Source organism: Microcebus murinus, chromosome 18 (genome assembly GCF_040939455.1).
Source record: "Microcebus murinus isolate Inina chromosome 18, M.murinus_Inina_mat1.0, whole genome shotgun sequence".
Lineage (NCBI taxonomy): Eukaryota > Metazoa > Chordata > Mammalia > Primates > Cheirogaleidae > Microcebus > Microcebus murinus.
In genome coordinates this window covers 49,497,536-49,518,054 of record NC_134121.1, presented here as the reverse complement: position 1 = coordinate 49,518,054, position 20,519 = coordinate 49,497,536, and the positions used below count along the sequence as shown (strand labels likewise).

General features: G+C 36.4%; 1 protein-coding gene across 2 annotated transcripts in view; it reads left to right on the top strand.

Moving 5' to 3' along the window:
* The window catches only part of SMURF2 (SMAD specific E3 ubiquitin protein ligase 2), a 94,585-nt gene that overhangs the window by 31,831 nt on the left and 42,235 nt on the right, over positions 1–20,519 (top strand). The window contains exons 2-4 of one of the 2 annotated variants that reach the window (XM_012747458.3): positions 7,833–7,871; positions 15,029–15,137; positions 18,218–18,351. In XM_012747458.3, the coding sequence (XP_012602912.2) occupies positions 7,833–7,871; positions 15,029–15,137; positions 18,218–18,351 (282 nt within the window). Of the gene's footprint in view, positions 1–7,832; positions 7,872–15,028; positions 15,138–17,641; positions 17,749–18,217; positions 18,352–20,519 lie in introns of those variants that run through there. The other variant, XM_075994684.1, reaches the window with a different exon arrangement.

Genomic DNA, 20,519 nt, shown 5'->3' with positions numbered 1-20,519 from the left:
TCCAGCCAGGGCAACAGAGTGAGACCCTGTCTCAAAAAAGTGTTTTTCTACTTGTTTTGGAAAATTTTTGACCACAATCTTCATGTTTGTTGAAATTTTTTTTTTAAAAAGAAGTTAAAGTTGTTTAATATTAGAGGACCAGATAGGTAATTTTATATTTGTTAACTGAACCAATTTTGCCTTTGGTGAAATGTTGAAATGCTGATATTGTTTGTTTGTTTGTTTTTTTTACAAGAATATTTACGTCATTATAGAACCTGTATGTTTTAATACATCATCTAACATACTATTTAAATTAAATACCTACCAGATACTAAATACATTAAGTTAAACTTAGGGACTCTGTTTGTTTTGCAACATGCATGAAATGAATTGCCTAAAATTCTTTGATTAAAAGGCACTGTAGCAAGATACTTAGTTAAAACCGAGCTAATGTGATTGTAGAGGTAATCTATGTCTATTGAAAGAGAGGAATTCTTAATCTTCTGGAGAACACCCTTCTGCAACCTAGGCTGTGGTTAACCATTTTGCGAACTTATTTCACCAATAATTCATTTAGTTAGAGTAAGATCCTTTAAGAAGGAAGAGCTAAACTGAGAGTATGTTTCATTCTGTATGGTGGTCAAAAGTTTGGGTTCCAGAATGAGACTACTTGAGTTGAGATCTCAACCCTAGCACTTAGTATAATCTTTAGTAAGTCTTTATGCCTGAATCTCACTTTCCTCATCTCTAAAATGCAAGTAATACTACTACTTACTTCACAAGGTAGTTGATACACACTTGCATGTAGTAAATATTTGATGAATGTTATCCAGTATTTTATATTCTTTACTAAAATTATATTTTATTAAATGTACTATTTATAAGTGGACAGATTTTACTGAATGCATACTATTTTTATATATTTCTGATAATACATAATTTTTAATGACTAATATTTGAACTTCCTGTTTGCCAACATATATTATACTTAACTGTTCATTGTTATGCATATAGGATTGTATCTGAAAATTTTGCTTATTGGAACATTTTGTAATAGCACTTTTTTTTTTTTTTTTTTTTTAGACAGAGGCTCACTTTGTTGTCCAGGCTACAGTGAGTGCCGTGGCATCAGCCTAGCTCACAGCAACCTCAAACTCCTGGGCTCAAGCAATCCTGCTGCCTCAGCCTCCCAAGTAGCTGGGACTACAGGCATGTGCCACTATGCCTGGCTAATTTTTTCTCTATGTATTAGTTGGCCAATTAATTTCTTTCTATATATAGTAGAGACAGGGTCTTGCTCTTGCTCAGGCTGGTTTCCAACTCCTGACCTCGAGTGGTCCACCCGCCTCAGCCTCCCAGAGTGCTAGGATTACAGGCGTGAGCCACCACCATGCCCGGCCTGTAATAGCACTCTTGAATATGCATCTTGTGTAATGTAGTGTCCATTTCAAGCAGCAACTAAAGCACATACATATAAAAAGTATATTGTGTACAAGTTTCTGTAGAACTTAAACTCCTAAACATGAAAAGAAAATGAAATTTAGGTAGAGGCTGTTCTCAGAGCAGAAAGATCTAAATTGCTGTCATGTACCAGTGGTTAGGAATGGTGTATATTAGTTGACATTTTTAAAGCAGTGGGCTGTCGTGGTGGAATTTGTATAGGAATGTTATCCTGAACTTCAGTTTTATTTTACAATGACAACATAAGTTCAAAGAACGTGCAGAGAAATCCATTCTGTTCAAAAATAGTTTATACAACTTTTGAGTTGCAGGAACAGTATTGTGTATATATATAATTTTTTTGGTGGTGTGAAGGAAGATGGGATGTCTGAGTATGTGTTTTTCTTTCTCTCAAGCAGTCTTCTTCCAGTTAGCAGTGTAATTGGAATGTGACTGCAGTCTGAAGAAGGGGAATTTTTGGCAAGGAGTTACTGAACAGTTGGGACCTTTATTCAGATTAAGCATAGATAACTGTTCATTTCGAATACAACTCATAACAGCATAGCATTCTATTTCTACAACTGGGATTTACTCTGATATTATTACATGGTGTGTTGCATATGGATAACTCCTCTCTAGACAGAAAAAGAAATTATTGACTTAAATGAAAATGGTAAAATTTACTGCCATCTGCACCTCTGAAAATGGTTTTCTCCAATCAAGGCCTCAAATGAAATACACCGAAAGAAATTTTTGTGAAATTAAAAAAAAAATATCTTGAGAAAACAATAGGAAAAGGCATTTACAACATGGTATTTTAATTATACCTGAGCTCTGAAGGCAAAGGACCATGTCTTATCTACTTATCGTTGTATCTGTAGAATCTGTCTTAGTACTTGGCACAAAGTGAGTACTCAAGAAATGTTGAATGAAAGAGTGAATGATGTGGGAAGTGTTCCCTTCTCCTTAAGCATCTTAAGATGGTCACACACACCTGCATCCATCTGAAATACACAGGCATTATCTGTATACCAACATGGCTGACCTTAACTTGTGATCGTCACCTTTAATCATTTCAAACTATCGATCTATCAGTAGAAGGAGTGAGTAGAATAACTAGAACAAGCTAGGTTTGGGGAGTATAGACTTAAGAATGAGAAATACTTTGAAGGAATTTGAGAAGTTTAGTAACATCAAAGTAGTATAATATTAATCTAGTGTAAATCTACAGGCTATTTGTGACATTGTCCCTAGGGGATTTAGTAGCAGTGTTACTGTGGTGGTTTAATGTTTAATGCTGCATTTGTAGTTGGCTTTAATCAGAATTGACACATGACTGCTAAATATCTGTAGTCCCATGTAATGTTTTAATACAAAAATTAGTGAAAATTCATTGAGTTATGCACTTAAGATATCTGTGCCTTTCTGTATGTATCATTTCAATAGAAAGCTTACTAAATATTAAAGATATTGAAAGAGAAAGGTTGTACTCCTTAGCCTTTGTTCTGGGCTCTACCCACCTTACAAGATTTCTCTCCTGCTATTTCCTACCTATTATGTAGCCCAGTGTTTTCAACATTATTTCTACCTGTCTCCTTTAAGAAACATTTAGAAAATAAAAATGAAAGTTCCCCCATACTGCCACCCCTCCCAGGTCCCACGATTCCCAATTTTAGTTCTACTTTCCATAGTTTCTGTTATAGAAAAGATATTTATTTCTTAATATGAAATCACATTATATAATATTGTATATATTAATATTTCCCAAGAGATTCTGATACACACTTCCTTAGTTGGGAATTTATTATGTGACATAATCAGGAGTTTGTCATATTGCAATTCATGAATTCTTTGAGCTTTTACTGAACTCCTATAATTGGTACCAAAGATGGATGTCCCCAAGGTACATTCCCAAGAAACAAAAACAGTGCAGTAAAGGCTCCAAGGTGTGAAAATAATTTATTTATGCAGATAACTAAAATTACCAGTTCTCAGGTCATATTTGACAATTTTCTTTTTAAAAATATAAAAATTAATTTTGTGTCTTCTAGGACCCTGATGTGTTATACCTTAATCTCTTGATTACTAAAATTTAATTTCTCTTCATAAACTTTGAACTTGATTTTAAAGTTCTTTGCTCTTTTAATTTTTCAGTTGCCTTTAAAACTGAATGTCATAGCCAGATGAGGTGGCTCATGCCTGTAATCCTAGCACTCTGGGAGGTCAGGGTGGGAGGATCACTTTGAGGTCAGGAATTCGAGACCAGTCTGAGCAAGGAGACCCCATCTCTACCAAAAATAGAAAAAATTAGCAGGGTGTTGTGGTGTGCACCTGTAGTCCCCGCTACTCAGGAGGCTGAGGCAGGAGGATTGCTTGAGCCTAGAAGTTTGAGGTTGCAGGGAGCTATGATGATGCCACTGCACTCTAGCCCAGGTGACAGAGCAAAACTCTGTCTCAAAAACAAAACAAAACAAACCCACGAAAACTTAATGTACATTAGCAGTGTCTTATTTGTGATTTTTAAAAGAAAATTGTTAAACATTCTTTTAAACACAGGGTTATAAAAATATACCTAGACATTGATAGCTATATTTTAAATAGGAATAATAAAAATAAGATTTTGTAAGTCAACATCATGATTATGTGAGAATTGATAATTTTTTATGTAACATAAAAATCTCTTTTCTGTGAAATTATTTTAGATTATTTTGGAGTCTGTTTCATTTGTTCAAATATTTGAGTGCCAATCAAATGCCAGGTGCAATATGTGCTTTGTGTTGGGAATGCAGAGATGAGGCAGACAAGATTCGTGCTGTATGGAATGTATACCTCCATAGTTATAAGCAACATTCTAAACTTAATCATAATAAAGTGATGAGAGCCTGTGGTAAATATGAGCTTCTGTGAAAGTACAAGTAGGGGGAAGTTGAAAGAAACATGTTCTAAAAGGCTTCCTTTCTGGCCGGGTGCGGTGGCTCACCCCTGTAATCCTAGCACTCTGGGAGGCCGAGGTGGGAGGATTTGCTCAAGGTCAGGTGTTTGAAACCAACCTGAGCAAGAGTGAGACCCTGTCTCTAAAAATAGAAAGAAATTAATTGGCCAACTAAAAATATATAGAAAAAACTAGCCGGGCATGGTGGTACATGCCTGTAGTTGCAGCTACTTGGAAGGCTGAGGCAGAAGGATTGCTTGAGCCCAGGAGTTTGAGGTTGCATGAGCTAGGCTGACGCCACAGCACTCTAGTCAGGGCAACAGAGTGAGACTCTGTCTCAAAAATAAATAAATAAAAAAATAAAAGGCTTCCTTCCCTTTTGAGACCTAAAAGATGAGTAGGTGAAGAAGCCTGGGAAGAATCTTTCAGGCGTAAGGGAATGGCAGGTGGAGGCTACGGGTGAGAGATGTACCTTTGAGAAAGTGAAAGTTCACTGTAGCTGCGTCTTAGATTTGGATTTGGAGGGGAGCTGTGGTGATGAAAGATGAGGTCAGAGAATTAAGCAAAAGCCAGGGCTCAAAGAGCTTTGAAGCCAATGTAAGTTTGGGCCAGAAGACCTTTGGAATGTTTTAAGGATGGGAGATGGGGAAATGGATGGAAGGACTTAGAGTTTTAGAAACATCACTTTGGGTCCAGTGTGGAAGACTGAAGGAGAGTGAGGCTTGAGGCAGGGGATTGATTGGGAGGAGGCTGTTGTAATTACCGAGACAGTAGTTGATGGTGGCCTGGACTAAAGTGATGGCACTGGTGATAGAACTGGACAGATGAGGGATATTTCCCTCATTAAATTGATTAAAATTGGTGATTGTGAAGGGTTGGGTTTTAAAGATTTAGGTGTCACCATAGAGAAAATGGTAAAAACCAGGGAGAATATATGGAAAAGTAGCACTTCTTTATTTTATTTTTCGAGACAGGGAGGAAGAGTTTTGTCAATCTGTAAAACTGTGAACTCTCTCCCAGGAAAGATGTGAATTCTCTTCCCAGAAAGATAGACATACATATAGCTGTTTACATATAATTCCAAGGTTTATAGAAATGAGCACCTGTGATCCTCAGGTTATAAAGTAAAAGAAGACCTAGAGCAAAATCCTGAAGAACCTCAACATTTATAGCATAGCAAGGAGGTGTGGCAAAGAAGACTTAGAATGAGTTTTATGCCCTGTGTAAAACCAGGTGAATGTGGTGATACACAGAACTGAAAGAAGACTTCCAGAAGAAGGAGTAAGCCAGTAGTGACAAATGCCCCTAAGGGCTTCAAGTGGTATAAGGAGTCCATTGGATGGATTTAATAATTAGATCTCCAGGACTTTGGAGCAGCAGTGGATTGAGGCATTAGTGGAAACTAGAGAAGTAGAGTCAAAAAGTGTAGACAGTTCTTTAAGTTTCATTATGAGAGAAAAGAGGGTAGATAGTGGCTGGAGGGAAGCTTGGGTAAGACTTGAGTATGTTTAAATGCTGAGAAGGCAGTCAGGTGACAAGATAGAGGATGTGTGTAAAGGCTTTCTAGGTCCCTGATGAATGATAGGATGGATATGAGAGATCCGGAACACAGGTAGAAGAATAGTCTTAGGCGAATAGGCATTATAAGTGGAGGAAGGAAAAAAAAAAGAAAAAACAGTAAGTTTGTGCTTGGTGGCAAGAAGTTGTAGGAAATCTCATATATTTCCTATTTCACTGAAGTTGGATATGAAATCATTTCACTTCATGAATCTTAGGGTGGTGATTTTTTAAAAAAATCATTAATCATTACCTCATTAAAATCAAAGATTATAATTTGGATTTGTGTATTGCATATGTATTGATCCTGAGTATTCAATTTATGTGATAAAAGTTTGAGGAGGAGTTCTAAATCCAGCTTGTGATTTGGTATTCTTAATTATGGCTCTAGTTTTATGTTTTTTAAAATAAAACTCTTAAGATATTGCCTAAGGGACTCTGACTAGTAAGTCAGTATCTTGTGCTTATTACTTAATAATTTTATTTATTTACAGATGGTGTCTGTCTTCAAAACGATTTTTATTTGAACTTTTGAAGTGATTAGTTACATTTATTTAGACTTATTCCCAAGTTTGTTATGTCAAGTGAAGTTTTATATGCTAAACTTCCATTAATTATAACTAATTGAACAGACCGTTTAAACTGTGGGTAGAAACTAACCAAACATTACATTTACAGATATTTAATAAATCATAAATATATGAAAATTGGTGTGTTCCCTTCCTTGTGTCAAGTTCAAATAGAAGAATTTTAAGTCTGTGACTTTATAAGCAGTACTTTTTAAATTGATGTGTAATTCACAAACTGTAAAACTTCTCAAAGCGTGCAGTTCAGTGGTTTTTAGTATACCGTGTTTCCCCGAAAATAAGACCTACCCATAAAATAGGCCCTAGCAGGATTTCTAAGCATTTGCGCAATATAAGCCCTACCCCAAAAAATAAGACTTAGTGATGGGCGTGGCTATGCAGTGTATCTGCACAACCCATGCATTTCCTCGCAGAGCGGTAAACAAGACGAGCAGCCCTTCTCCATCTGCCCCATGAAAGCTCTGTTGCTCGACATGAGAGATTGGGGCCAATGGTTCTAAAGGAAATAGAGTTGCAAGAAATTCAGGATGGAATTCGGGGTTTGGAGAGTTATGATGATGTTCCAGAAGACGACTTAACTGTATTTGAATAAATGTAGATTGCTGTACCATACTTAAAAAAAAAAAATCACATCCTCTGAAAATAAGCCCTAGGATGTCTTCTTGAGGAAAAATAAATATAAGAACCTGTCTTATTTTCGGGGAAACACAGTACTCACAAGGTGGTGAATCCATCCATATATGTAATTTAATGCAAGGTAATTCAGAAAATGGATTTGGAATATCTAGCTTTAATATATTAACTTTTAATTCTTAAAAGGTAGAGTAGACCTATCTTGTCATTGAGTTGATTATTTAGAGGAAGGTAATTGATCTCTTCTGTAAAGTTTCTGTGGCATTTAGGTAGAGAATAGAACATTAAAAAAAATTTCATCTATATCAGGAAAGCTTTAATTTCTTTTATTTATGATCCTCTTCAGTATAAAATTATTTCATCTTTAAAATAGATATGACATCCTGACTTTACATAATCTCCTCCTTAGAACTATTTTTCCCATTGCCACTGAGTTTCTCTGAGAATAGATTTTGATTTATTAGAAAATCAGATTTATAAACTTTCTTGCCCATAGGTGTTACTGGTGATCACTGCTAAAGTTACAACCACTGGTTCACCTGTCTTTTGTTTGCTAGTCTTTAATGAAAGTTTGGGATCGTATTTCATACATTGCTATAGTTAGGGTTTAATTATCTACTGTTTTCAGTGTTTTAAAATGTAACAATGCACTCTTACCATTTTATTTTAATTTTCCCATGTATTTTTTGTTTCCTTTGCAGTACTCTGTGCAAAAAACTTGGTGAAAAAGGATTTTTTCCGTAAGTAAATTAACTTTAAATATAAATCTTACATATTCTATATAAATTTTTTTGGATAGCATTTTCAGGATTGTCTGGTTTAGGGATTTTTCTGTTCAGAAATATGCCCAATGTTATTTTATAAATGTTTTGATTCAGAGCTATGAGTATCACATTTTTAGAGGATTTTGTGGTTTTTAGCCTTAGCCCCTCTCTCTTTATTCACCTCTCCCACATATTTATGTGGCTATGTGTATATGCAGGTGTGTAAATGCAGATGTGTATAATGTATATTGAAGGTGTGCACACTGCTAAAATTCTAGAAACGGCTTAAGAGATTATTTAGTAAATGCTTTTTTCTTTTCTAATATTTTATAGGACATTTTATCAATGCATTCTGGATTCATTGGAAGGTAGAAAAGTCATTGAACCTGCTTAGAATGTTCAGACTGTAGGAAAGAAAGCTCTACCACATTTGATCAGTAGATATTGTTATGTCTCAGACTCCAACGCAGATGTTTGGTTCCGATGTGTGCAGTGTTTTTACCAGTCTGTTGTGAATTTTTTTTATGGCTTTATTTAGGATTAGGTTTTAGGAGACAGGATTGGGAAATACCCATAATGTGTATTGACAGTCTTTACCTTGTAATGTCATACCTTAAAATAACTTTGAATTATTGATTAAAAATGATATAATTTTTAGTAAAAAAACTTTTTTTAGCCAACAAAATTTTATATGTGGAACATTTGAAATTAGAAATAGAGAAGATTCATTATATTTTTAAATTCAGGTACTACAAACCAGCAAGAAGAGGCTGTGTGGGCCGTCAAATTTCATATGACATTAATAAATTTTCAGGGGTTTGATTAAAAACTCTTGATATATTTTACACTCATATTTAATTCATTCTACTTAAAATTTTATTCCAGTTTTTCCAGAGTAGAACCTGAATTAAAGTTTGTGAAATAACATCTTATAGAACTACATAGTTATAAATTTGTATGGTACTGCTTATATGGGAAAGCAGTTAAATAGAATAATTTGAAACATGAGAAGAAAATTATAAGCAGTCTTCAATATATATACCATCTGCCCTCCACCCTGCAACATCACAGTAGGGAGGGCCCCGTGGTCATATTATTCCCCATCTCTCCCTGCTGTGACTAATTAATGTTAACTCTCTCAGGCTGCTGCTCAACTACCTACCTCCTCCTTGTCACTAATAACCTAATAACCAAAGTGTACTTTTTAAAATCTTCCTTAAGGTTGATCTGAGGTAGGATTTATGCTAGTGGGGCTGCAAAGTGATAAATAGGATATGGCGACAGAAAAAAGGGAGGAAAGTGTGAGCAGCACCCTTTACAGCTGCCTCTATACCCTCCAAGACATCTGCTCTGGTTTTGAAGATAAAATCTTCGGTTTTGTCTCCTAGCCTTCCTTTTCAAATTCTTTCCCTTCCTCTTGGGCCCCAAGACACAGCTTCTCCAATCAAATATCCAGATATATCTGTTTTCCTAGGAAATCTAGAGGAATCTTTAATTTTTTGTAAACCTCTGAGAGCTGATTATTATTCCTTATATGATCTTTATCTGTTTTTAAATTGTGGGTAAAATAAAGAAGGAAATCTTCTGCTTTTTGCATTGGTGTAGGCAGTAAAACTTCATGAGTTTTAAGACTGCAAGCTTGCTTTAGGGATAAGAAAATTAGAGGAAACTGTAATTATCTTTAAAACTCTGAATGGGAGACACTTGATGGCCTAGAAAAAGAAACAGGAAAGCCAATTCTTAGGCCTTCAGAGGGGAGTCAGCCAGAGATGAGGGATGGAATTATCTCCCAGGTTCATACTGGCCACAGTTCCAAATCCCTACTCTGGTGGATTTACATATGTAAGTACGGATATTTTTGGCCTGTTTATGAGTTGAGAGTTGCCCACATTAGTTTCAGAGAAAAAATAGTTCCTAAATTCTTTTATTAAATTTAAATGAGTATGTGTTTATTGATCAGAGTACAGTTATTAATAGTAAAATATAATTAGGTTTTTGCTCGTGATTAAGGTAAAATCGTGTTGAATGAGAAAAATAAATTTTAATATGAAGCATGACTATAGGGTGATAAAATAGATACATATTTTTTTCACTACAGGAAAAAATCTGCCATGTGTTATCTTTTGTAGAATAATTTGTATGTGAGATGATAATATTTATTCTAAGGCACTGCTGTTGGTGAGAAAAATTTTGTTAATCCATTATCTTGGAACTGTTTTCAAGGTTGCTGGCTTTTAAAAATAAGTTACTTCCCCAAAAATTTTGGCAGGAAAAAGTTCAAACATAAAGCAACAGGTAAAAGAATTTTATAGTGAACACTCACTGTCTAGATTCTACCATTAACTTTATCACATATCTCTTTATCCATTGTGTTGCCCAAGCTAGAGTGCTGTGGCGTCAGCCTAGCTCACAGCAACCTTAAACTCCTAGGCTAAAGCAATCCTTCTGCCTCAGCCTCCTGAGTAGCTGAGACTACAGGCATGCGCCACCATGCCTGGCTAATTTTTTCTATATATTTTTAGTTGGCCAATTAATTTCCTCCTGTTTTTAGTAAAGACGGAGTCTCATTCTTGCTCAGGCTGGTTTTGAACTCCAGACCTTGAGCGGTCCTCCTGCCTCAGCCTCCCAGAGTGCTGGAATTACAGGCATGAGCCACCACGCCCGGCCCATTATGTGTTTTTTTTAAAGTAGTGTTTTCATTAGTGTCAAATTTGTTCTATCTTTTATGCAATATTAAAAAATTAGTGTGTAATATAATGTATTAAGGTGTTTTATAGGAGTCCATTTAAAGTCATTTAGAACTAAGATGGGTTGGTTGAATTTTTTTTCTTTCATCCAATAAAAAATGAAGCTTTATTTTCTTTGGAAAGTAACTCACTTTTAAATTGAAATTATTATTTCATTGTTATTTGCAGCTCAATAAGTGTATTTATGCAGTAAAGAGGTTCTTGCAGAGCATGATGGCTCAGCCTGTAATCCAGCAGTCCTCAACCTTTTTGGCACCAGGGATTGGTTTCATGGAAGACAATTTTTCCACCAACCAGGGTAGGGGTAGTGGGATGGTTTCAGGACAATTCAAGCGCATTACGTTTATTGTGTAGTCAGACCTCTCTGTTGATGATGATCTGTATTTGCAGCCACTCCCCAACATTAGCGTCATGCCTCTGCTCCACCTCAGATCATTAGGCATCAGATTTTCATAAGAGGTGTGTAACTTAGATCCCTCACCTTCATAGTTTATAGTGGGGTTTGAGCTCCTATGAGAATCTAGTGCCCAACTGATCTGACAGGAGGTGGAGAGCGATGAGGAGCTGTTGGAAACTAAATACAGATGACACTTTGCTTGCTCACCGCTGCTCACCTCCTGCTGTGCAGCCTTGTTCCTAACAGGCCACAGACCCGATACCCAAACTGATCTGCTGGCCAGGGGTTGGGGACTGCAGCTGTGATCTCAGCACTTTGGGAGGCTAAGGTGTGAGGATTGCTTGAGGCTAGGAGTTCGAGATTAGCCTGGGCAACACAGTGAGACCCCATATCTTAACAAAACAAAACTAGCTTCCTTTGATGGCATATGCCTATAGTTCCAGCTACTCAGGAGGCAGAGGCAGGAAGATTGCTTGAGCTCAGGAGTTTGATGTTACAGTTTGGTGTGATCATGTCACTGTATTCCAGCCTGGGCGACAGAGTAAGACCCTGTAACTTAAAAAAAAAAAGATGTTGAGCTTTAGCTATTCTCAGAAATATTAGGGAGAATTGAGAAAATTTTTAAAAATATGGAAAATACTTTAGCCACTTCATATTTACCACTAGAGGTCTCACTAACTTCAGAAAACTTGATAGCTTTTGGCCACATTATAGTAACTTGACTCTCAAGTTAAATTTTTATAGAATAATCAGGTTAAGTTGAACTTAGGTATTTTTTGTTAAGGTATTGAGTTTGTATTCTGGTTTGTTGTTTGACAGAAGAGAAACAGGCAGCTGGGACTCAGACTTTCCTGCTTAATTAAGATTCTGGAAGCCAGACCTAGAGTGTGGCTCCACCTTTTGTGTGGAAAAAGTTGTTTTTCTTAGTTCTTTATTTTTTAGGAACAGGGTCTCAAGTCTGTTGCCCCGGCTGGAGTACAGTGGCACAGTCACAGTTCACTGCAGGCTCAAACCTCTGAGCTCAAGCGATCCTCCCGCCTCAGCCTCCCAATAGCTGGGGCTACAGGTGCACGTTGTCACAGCTGGCTAATTTTTTTTTTTTTTTTTTTGAGACAGGGTGTTGCCTAGACTGGTCTTGAGCTCCTAGGCTCAAGCAGTCCTCCCCACCTCGGCCTCCCAAAATGCTGGGATTACAGGCGTGAGCCACCACGCTTGGCCAGTTCTTTAGTTAAATAACACCAAGAGGGGCTAGAAATGCAGTTTTTGTTTGTTTTTTGCTTACAAACATACATTTGTGTTTATTTAGATAGTAGAATCAAAAGAACAAGATAGAATGCATTCTTCCCAGGAGAAAATACTTAATGTTATTGAAGGTAGATGTAACATATTCTTCCATTATTAAATTAATAACACATTTACAAATGGTTATGTTACTGAAATAGTACGAATAGCACTAAACTCCAAGAACAATTAGTTAAATAGTTTTGATACCCTAACTTACCAAGTTTGTTTAAAACTTAACACTTAAATTTTCATATTCCTTTATTTGAAGGTGATAGATCACAGAATCGTAGCATTGGGGAACTGATAGGTGATTTCCATCTGTTCCTTGAATCTTGGCAAATTAGTATCTTGACTTAAAAAATTAACATAGATATTGATATGCAAATTTTCTCCAGTCATCAATACTTACCAGTTCTAGTATTTTCAGCTGTACACAGGAAATCTGCACTATCCTAGTATGTCTAACATGTAATTTATCATTTTTGTCTCTTTAACACTTAGTTCTACTTTCTCCTAACTTTTAAATTTTTGTCAAAAAGGACCATTATTTTATTATTGCTTTGGATGGAAAAGTATAGTGTGATATTTGACATGAATGTCTTATTCACGTTAGATCTTTCAGAGTAGCTCTCTTAACTGTCATTTCTTTTCCCTTATTTTTTAAATATAGACAGGGTCTTCCTCTGTTGCCCAGGCCAGAGTGCAGTGGCATGATCATAGCTCACTGTAATGTTGAACTCCTGGGCTCAAGCGATCCTCCTGCCTCAGCCTCTCAAGTAGCTGGGACTACAGCTGCACACCACTGCACCCAGATAATTTTTCTGTTTTTATAGATGGGGTCTCGTTATGTTGCCCAGGCTGGTCTTGAATGCCTGGGCTCAAGCAGTCCTCCTGCTTTGGCCTCCTGAAGTGCTGGGATTATGGGAATGGCAGCCACTGCTCCTGGCTGCCATTCCCCTTTTCATGCAACTTCTCTAGTTCAAGGTCATCTCATCTTACTGTTGAATGATTACAACAGCTTCACAGGTGGTCTCATGTGCCTCTAGTCTTTCCTTCTCCTAGTCTGCCTTGAATACCACTAATAGAAAAATATGACTGTATCCACTGCCGTGCTCAAGAATCTAAAATGGCTCCCTGTAATCTACCACAATCAGCCTATGCCCTATTTTCTGACTTTAATCCCCTCTCGCTGGATGTTGTCTCTCTCCAACAGTGTTTACTTTTATACCTTAGTACAGATACTTTAGTGAGACTCTTCAAAGCCCTGCAAATACTTTATTTTTATACCCTCCTTGGCACTCTTCCTATAGCTAAGAAAGTCCTCCTTTTCCTGTTTGTCCTTTAAAGCCCAGATGAGTCCCTCCCGTCCCCCACAGCCTTTTCTTTACTATCCAAATTCAAACAGTTATCCTGTTTTTCTGACCTCTTCTTACTTGTACTCACTGTTGAACTGCACAGTAACTGAGAGGTATAATACAGCATAGTAGTTAAGAGCATGAAGTCGATAGCCACACTGTATTGCATGGGTTTAGAATTTAAATTTTAAACCCTGGCTGTGCCACTTACTTCTGTGTGACCTTGGACTAGTTAATTAACCCCTTTGTGCCTCAGTTTCCTCATATGTAAAATGGGGACAATAACAGTATCTATTTCATGGGTTATTTGTAAGGATTAAAGAGATATATGCATTATTTAGAATAGTACCTGGCATGGTGTTACAAGTATTTGCATTATAACCAGTACTGTCAATCACTTGTTTATTCTCAGGTTTTTTTGTTTTCTTTTTTTCATATATAGTATTTTTATCTCTCCAATTATATAGTAACCTCTTTTAAGGCAGAGTATTACATTTTTTGTTTTAGTCTCTCATCATTCATGGTAGTTATTCAATAAAACTTGTTGGCTAATTTTTTTTTTTTTTTTTTTTTGAGATAGAGTCTCACTCTGTTTCCTGTGCTAGAGTGCCGTGGCGTCAGCCTAGCTCACAGCAACCTCAAACTCCTGGGCTCAAGCAATCTTCCTGCTTTAGCCTCCTGAGTAGCTGGGACTATAGGCATGCACCACTATGCCTGGCTAATTTTATTTATATATATATTTATTTATTTTAGTTGTCCAGCTAATTTCTTTCTATTATTTTTTAGTAGAGACAGGATCTCACTCTTACTCAGGCTGGTCTCAGACTCCTGAGCTCAAATGATCCGCTCACCTCTGCCTCTCAGAGTGCTAGGATTACAGGCATGAGCCACCATGCCCGGCCTTGTTGGCTAATTTAATTTCTCTGTTGCCCACGTTCGTGTGTGAAAACCTTTAATAAGCTCTTTATTTCAGTGAACCACCAAGAGAAATATTTGGAAAGAGAGAGCTATGAATGTTTTAAGCATTCACCTTTCTGGAGTTAAAGGACTGGTAACAATAAATAAAACATCTACATATGAGGTGACCTCTAGACTTTGGTAGTTTAAACTGAGGATGTTTTGAGACAGGAGCAAGGAAAACAGTTTTGGTATTTAATGTAGAGATAATTTTAATCTGTTTTAAAGTAGACCACTTTTCATTTATAAGTTAAATGTTAAGCTTTTTAAAAAGAATTAAAGAATGAAATAATCTTTTGCTTTGTAGCAAATGGTAATCTTTATATAATTACGAAGTATCTTACATATCAAAATATTCTTTAATTTAAAAAAAATTCTTCCTTTTTTCCACAGGACTTCCTGATCCATTTGCTAAGGTGGTGGTTGATGGTTCTGGGCAATGCCATTCTACAGATACTGTGAAGAATACACTTGACCCAAAGTGGAATCAGCACTATGACCTGTAGGTTTAAATGATTAATTTGAAATGAAACATAGAATTAATATTATCTGATGTAGTCTGAGAAGAATAATGGGAAATGATCTGACTTTCATCTGTGGTTTAATTTGGCCTTCTCAGAAAATGTACAAAACCCAGGAGGAAGGTGCTTTGATTTATTGATAGCTTTCCATAGGTTTGGAAGATGAGGTACCCTTAATAATCCGCTGAAGAACAAAATAAAACTGGCTCATGGTATAGAAGAGTCCCTTCCTTTTTTCAATTAAATAAAGATATTAATTCACCTTAGGCCAATTATAAATAGGAAACCAGAAATCAGAATTGGGGTTACACTCATAGACATTCTTTTATGGGGGTAGTTTCTTGTAAATTTTATTTTAATCATAGGAGTATATGCACCTTTTTAAAAAGGCAGTTGATACTATAAAGCTTTTAATGGAAAACCATAGTTCCCTGCTCTGTTCTCATTTCTGATTCCCATTTTCAAGGTTACTGCTTTAATAACTTTGGGTGTTTATTCTGGTATTTTCTTCTGTTTGTAGATAAGTTGCTTATTTTATAGCATCACTTTTTTTTTTTTTTAGTTTTAGGTATTTTTAAATTTCCTACCTTAGAAGGTGATTCAGCTTTTAAAACTGATATCCGTCATCCCCACTCCTGCAATACTCACATGCTCCTTCCTTTTTCCAGCTCTCCAGTATAATTACATGAATCTTTTTGGTTAAATCATTGTTCCATGTTTATATTATTATGATTATGAAAATATAGCTGGGTCACATGGGCATAAGGATTATATTTTCTTTCTTGACTTTTGTTTTTTTCTGAAGTTAATAACTTTTTTGCCATTTGTTTAGTTTGTTATCTATCTCATTAATTCCCAGACTCACCTATAGAATTAAATATCTCTCCATATGTTCAGTCCCATCAGGTATTCCATTGGCTTTGTTTTCTTCTTGGAGATAATCCTCCTGGAGCCTCTGTCCTCTTGCTCCAGTCTGGTCTGGTGGTTCTCGAAGACCTGCTGCACATTTGTCCTGGGATTTGCCTTTATCATTATGTTGGGAATTTCCTTTGACAACCTATTTTTTTTTTTGTTTATTCCCCTGTTTTGGCAAAATCTGTCTTCCATTGTCATTTTGAGAAAGAATACACAGATGAAAATATATTTTGTTGTCTTAATTTTTTTTTTTTTTTTTTTGAGGCAGTGTCTCACTTTTGTTGCCCAGGTTAGAGTGAGTGCCGTGGCGTCAGCCTAGCTCACAGCAACCTCAAACTCCTGGGCTCAAGCGATCCTGCTCCCTCAGCCTCCCGAGTAGCTGGGACTACAGGCATGCGCCACCATGCCCAGCTAATTTTTTTCTATATATATTAGTTGGCCAATTCATTTCTTTCTATTTATAGTAGAGACGGGGTCTCGCTCTTGCTCAGGCTGGTTTCGAACTCCTGACGTCGAGCAATCTGCCCGCCTCGGCCTCCCAGAGAGCTAGGATTACAGGCGTGAGCCACAGCGCCCGGCCTGTTGTCTTAATTGATTAGTAGTTTGTCTGAGTATAGACTATTAGGTGGGATATCACTTCCCCTCCAAATGTTGAATACATTGCTGCATTATATTCTAGGTCTAGATCAGCACAGTTGAATAGGAGTATAATGTGAGCCACAAATGGGAGCTCATTTGTAATTTTAAATTTTCTAGTAGCCACATTAGCAGATGTAAAAAACAGATGAAATTAAGATAGTAATATATTTTACTTAATTCAGTATATCTAAAAGTTTCTCATTTCAGCATAAAAATATTGAACTATATATATGTGTGTATATATACACATGCGTGTTTACTAAGTCTTTGAGATCAAGTGTTTATTTTACAGCTCACCTCAATTTGAGCTATACACATTTGAAATACTCAATAGTCCCATGTGGCTGCTGGCTACCATTTTGGATAGTACAGGTTTAGAGTATTACTATCCTGATTTTGGTCTTTCATAATTGTTGTTTTCCACTGGAAGATTTCAGGGTATTTTCTTTATCTCTCTGTTGCTAATAATTGCTGTTTTCCTTAAAAAATTAAAGCCATTCTAGTGGGTAGGAAGTGGTACCTTATTGTGGTTTTGATTTGCATTTCCCTAATGACTAGATGTTGAATATCTTTTCATGTGCTTGCTAGGGTTTATTTTACAGTTAATGTTAACCAGCTACCCAGGGGTTTCTCTTTTGCATATTTCCAGGGTGCTACATTGGAGGAGAAAAGAGCAGGGTGAATTTTTCTGATATTGCTGCTTTACTCAATGATACTTTAAGATCAAGGTTGCTGGACCAAAAATTTGACCTCTTTAGAGTCATTGAAGTACTTAGCATTCTACTCGATATAATTACATTATTTTATTATCTTTTTTCATGGGTTGATGCCATGTTAACAATTGGCTATGGTAGAGCTTTTACATACTTGCAGGTGTGCACAGACAAGTACAGTAACGCTTTTCCCTGCTCTGCTTGTCTGCAGGCAGTGAAGTGAAATCTGCAAGAGTCCTGCTCGCTCAAGGCCTGCATGCAGGAAAGAAGCAGGGGAAAAGCGTTACAAACAGCTTTTGTTCTACAGCATTTTAAAATATAACAGGTAGGTCAGATTTTTGGTCTGTCAGCCTTGACAATGTCCCATGAAAGTGAACTAAGTAGTCTTTGAGGTAGTAGATCATGTCATTGAAATGTACTTTAAAATGTGACTGTGATAATAGTTCTCTTGGAACTTTTGTTCTTAGAAAGAAGTAATCATTATCAACCCCCCTAGCATTGTTAGTAGACACTAGCTACTAAAATAGCTTTTTTCCTAACAAGAATTGTTGCCGGCTTGGGATTGGCAGATATGGTGAAGATATGTTAAAAATTCTTTTTATATTTTACTTTTTAAGATTTTTAAAAATTTAAATTAAATCCTGTGGACTGATTGAACTCAAAACATATTTTGCATGTCCTAGTCATATTCTGAAACATAATTGTGACTTTAGAATATAAAAAGAAAAAAAGAAATTTTACGCTAACTACCTGTAACTTACTAAGTTACTCATGCACCCATTTTGTTTTTGTAGGTATATTGGAAAGTCTGATTCAGTTACAATCAGTGTGTGGAATCACAAGAAGATCCATAAAAAACAAGGTGCTGGATTTCTTGGTTGTGTTCGTCTTCTTTCCAATGCCATCAACCGCCTCAAAGACACTGGTTGTGAGTAGATACTAGTGCTTTTTAAATTAAAAAAAAAAATATGTTGGCAGGGTTCCAGAAACTTAATTTCCTATATATGCTATGTATGTCTGTAGCATTCCTGGTCTAAATTTATTTTATAGACTTAAAAAAATGAAACATCAGCTGAATTAGAGCTGATGCTTCACTTCCAGTGAATTTGTAAGTGTTAAGGAATGATTGAGGCTGGCGCGGTGACTCATGCCTGTAATCCTAGCACTCTGGGAGGCCACGGCGGGAGGATTGCTTGAGCCCAAGAGTTGGAGACCAGCCTGAGCAAGACCCCATCTCTACAAAAAATAGAAAAAATTAGCCGGGTGTGGTGGCATGCACCTGTAGTCCCCAGCCACTCGGGAGGCTGAGGCAGGTGGATCAGAAGGACTGCTTGAGCCCAGGGGTTTGAGGTTGCTGTGAGCTAGGCTGACGCCACGGCACTGTAGCCTGGAGGACAGAGGGAGACTTTGTCTCAGAAAACAGCAACAAAAATAAATAAATGATTGATATCCAAAAGAATGAAAAGAAAGATGTCAAGGTATATATGCCCTTTTAAATTTCTTAGTACCCTTCTCTGGTTTTGGTGCATTTGTGCAATGAAGTGAGTATTTATTTAGGTGATTGGAGTGGCAGTTAAAGGGGAATTACTAGTGGATAAGAATGGTATTATATAGAACTGCTGTGACAAAATTAAAAGTTACAGGGAAGACAGCCATATTAATTAAGTATAGATCAGTTTATCACCAACCTGGATATTTAGAAGGTTAGACCAAGATCAAGACATTAGAAGTGATTTCGTAATGGATTGACAAATTGACTTAGTGTATACATAATTCATGTAACCCAGGTGACAAAGAGTCTTTTTGGGGGGTCTTTCCATAGGGCCATATGGAAATATCTTTTTTAACAGATTGTTTCTACAGAATTCTTTTTTATATAAAAAATATTGTTAGTGTCATGGATTTTAGCTCAGATGCCTGTGCTAAACAAACTCACATAAAATCTAGCTAAGGAAATTAATAAATTAAAAACAGTAAATTTAGTATTGAATGTTACAGTAAGAAATGATTTCTTTTAAGGTAGTATACCAAAACCCAGAAATGTAAATATTGACATAATATAAATATCAAAAAGAAAAAGGTAGAAAATTGAGCTAGATGTTCTAAGAGGAATTTAAAGGCATCTGAGAAATTTTTATATTTCTGTGTTGACAGGGTGACCAACAGAAGGGAGAAGATATTGGGATTGTAAAAAATGAACTGCATATAAAAACAAACTGTTTTATTACCTGACCAAGCAGACAGACTGAAAACTTATAGATCAAATGTCTGACATTATCCCTGGTCCATTTCACCAAACATTTATTGAATCCTAAATGTGCCAGGTACTTTTCTAAACCTTGGCAATATAAAGGTGAAAAAGGCGTGGATCCTGCCCTGAGAAGGAAGGGCGAAGGCCTGCTGGCAAAGGGGAGCATGCCACATTGGGAGGACTGAATAGAAGAGGAATTGCTGTCGAATTCCACTGTATAGCCAACTTAGCATCCATTTATTTTGCAAAGGAAAAAAAAATGCCTGTATTTTTGGCTGGATAGACAGGGGCTATAGGTTAGGGGCAAGGATTTTTTTTTCTGCTGCTTGTAAATGTTTCATTGAATTAATTTATTTGACCTTTCTGATGTGTAGTAGTATTTAATTTTTAAATATTTATTGACCACCAGGTGTTGTATTCTAAACCAGGTTAGTGTGGAGAATACAAAGACTAAGATATGGTCTCATCCTCTTACTGATTCACAGTTATTTAAGTAGACAGATGGAACAGAGCTGTAAGAGAATTCAGCTAAAAGTGCTATAATCAAAGTAAACCCAGCATGCTATGAGTGACATTTTTCTCTCACTGTAACTCTGAGGGTCAGGCCAGTGTGACATCTATTTTACACATGAACCATCTGAGAGAATAAATGAGTTGCCCCTTAATGAGTTAGTAACAGAACTGACTCAAGCACAGATCTTACAGTTTGTTCTTGGCTTCTTATTAATTCTTACTTTCTGTGTCATTTGAAATGGTTAGCTAAAAAATGACAGTAATAATGACAATTAACATTTTTTGAACACTTGGGTGCCTGGCACTATGTTGAGAGTTTTACGTAATTATAT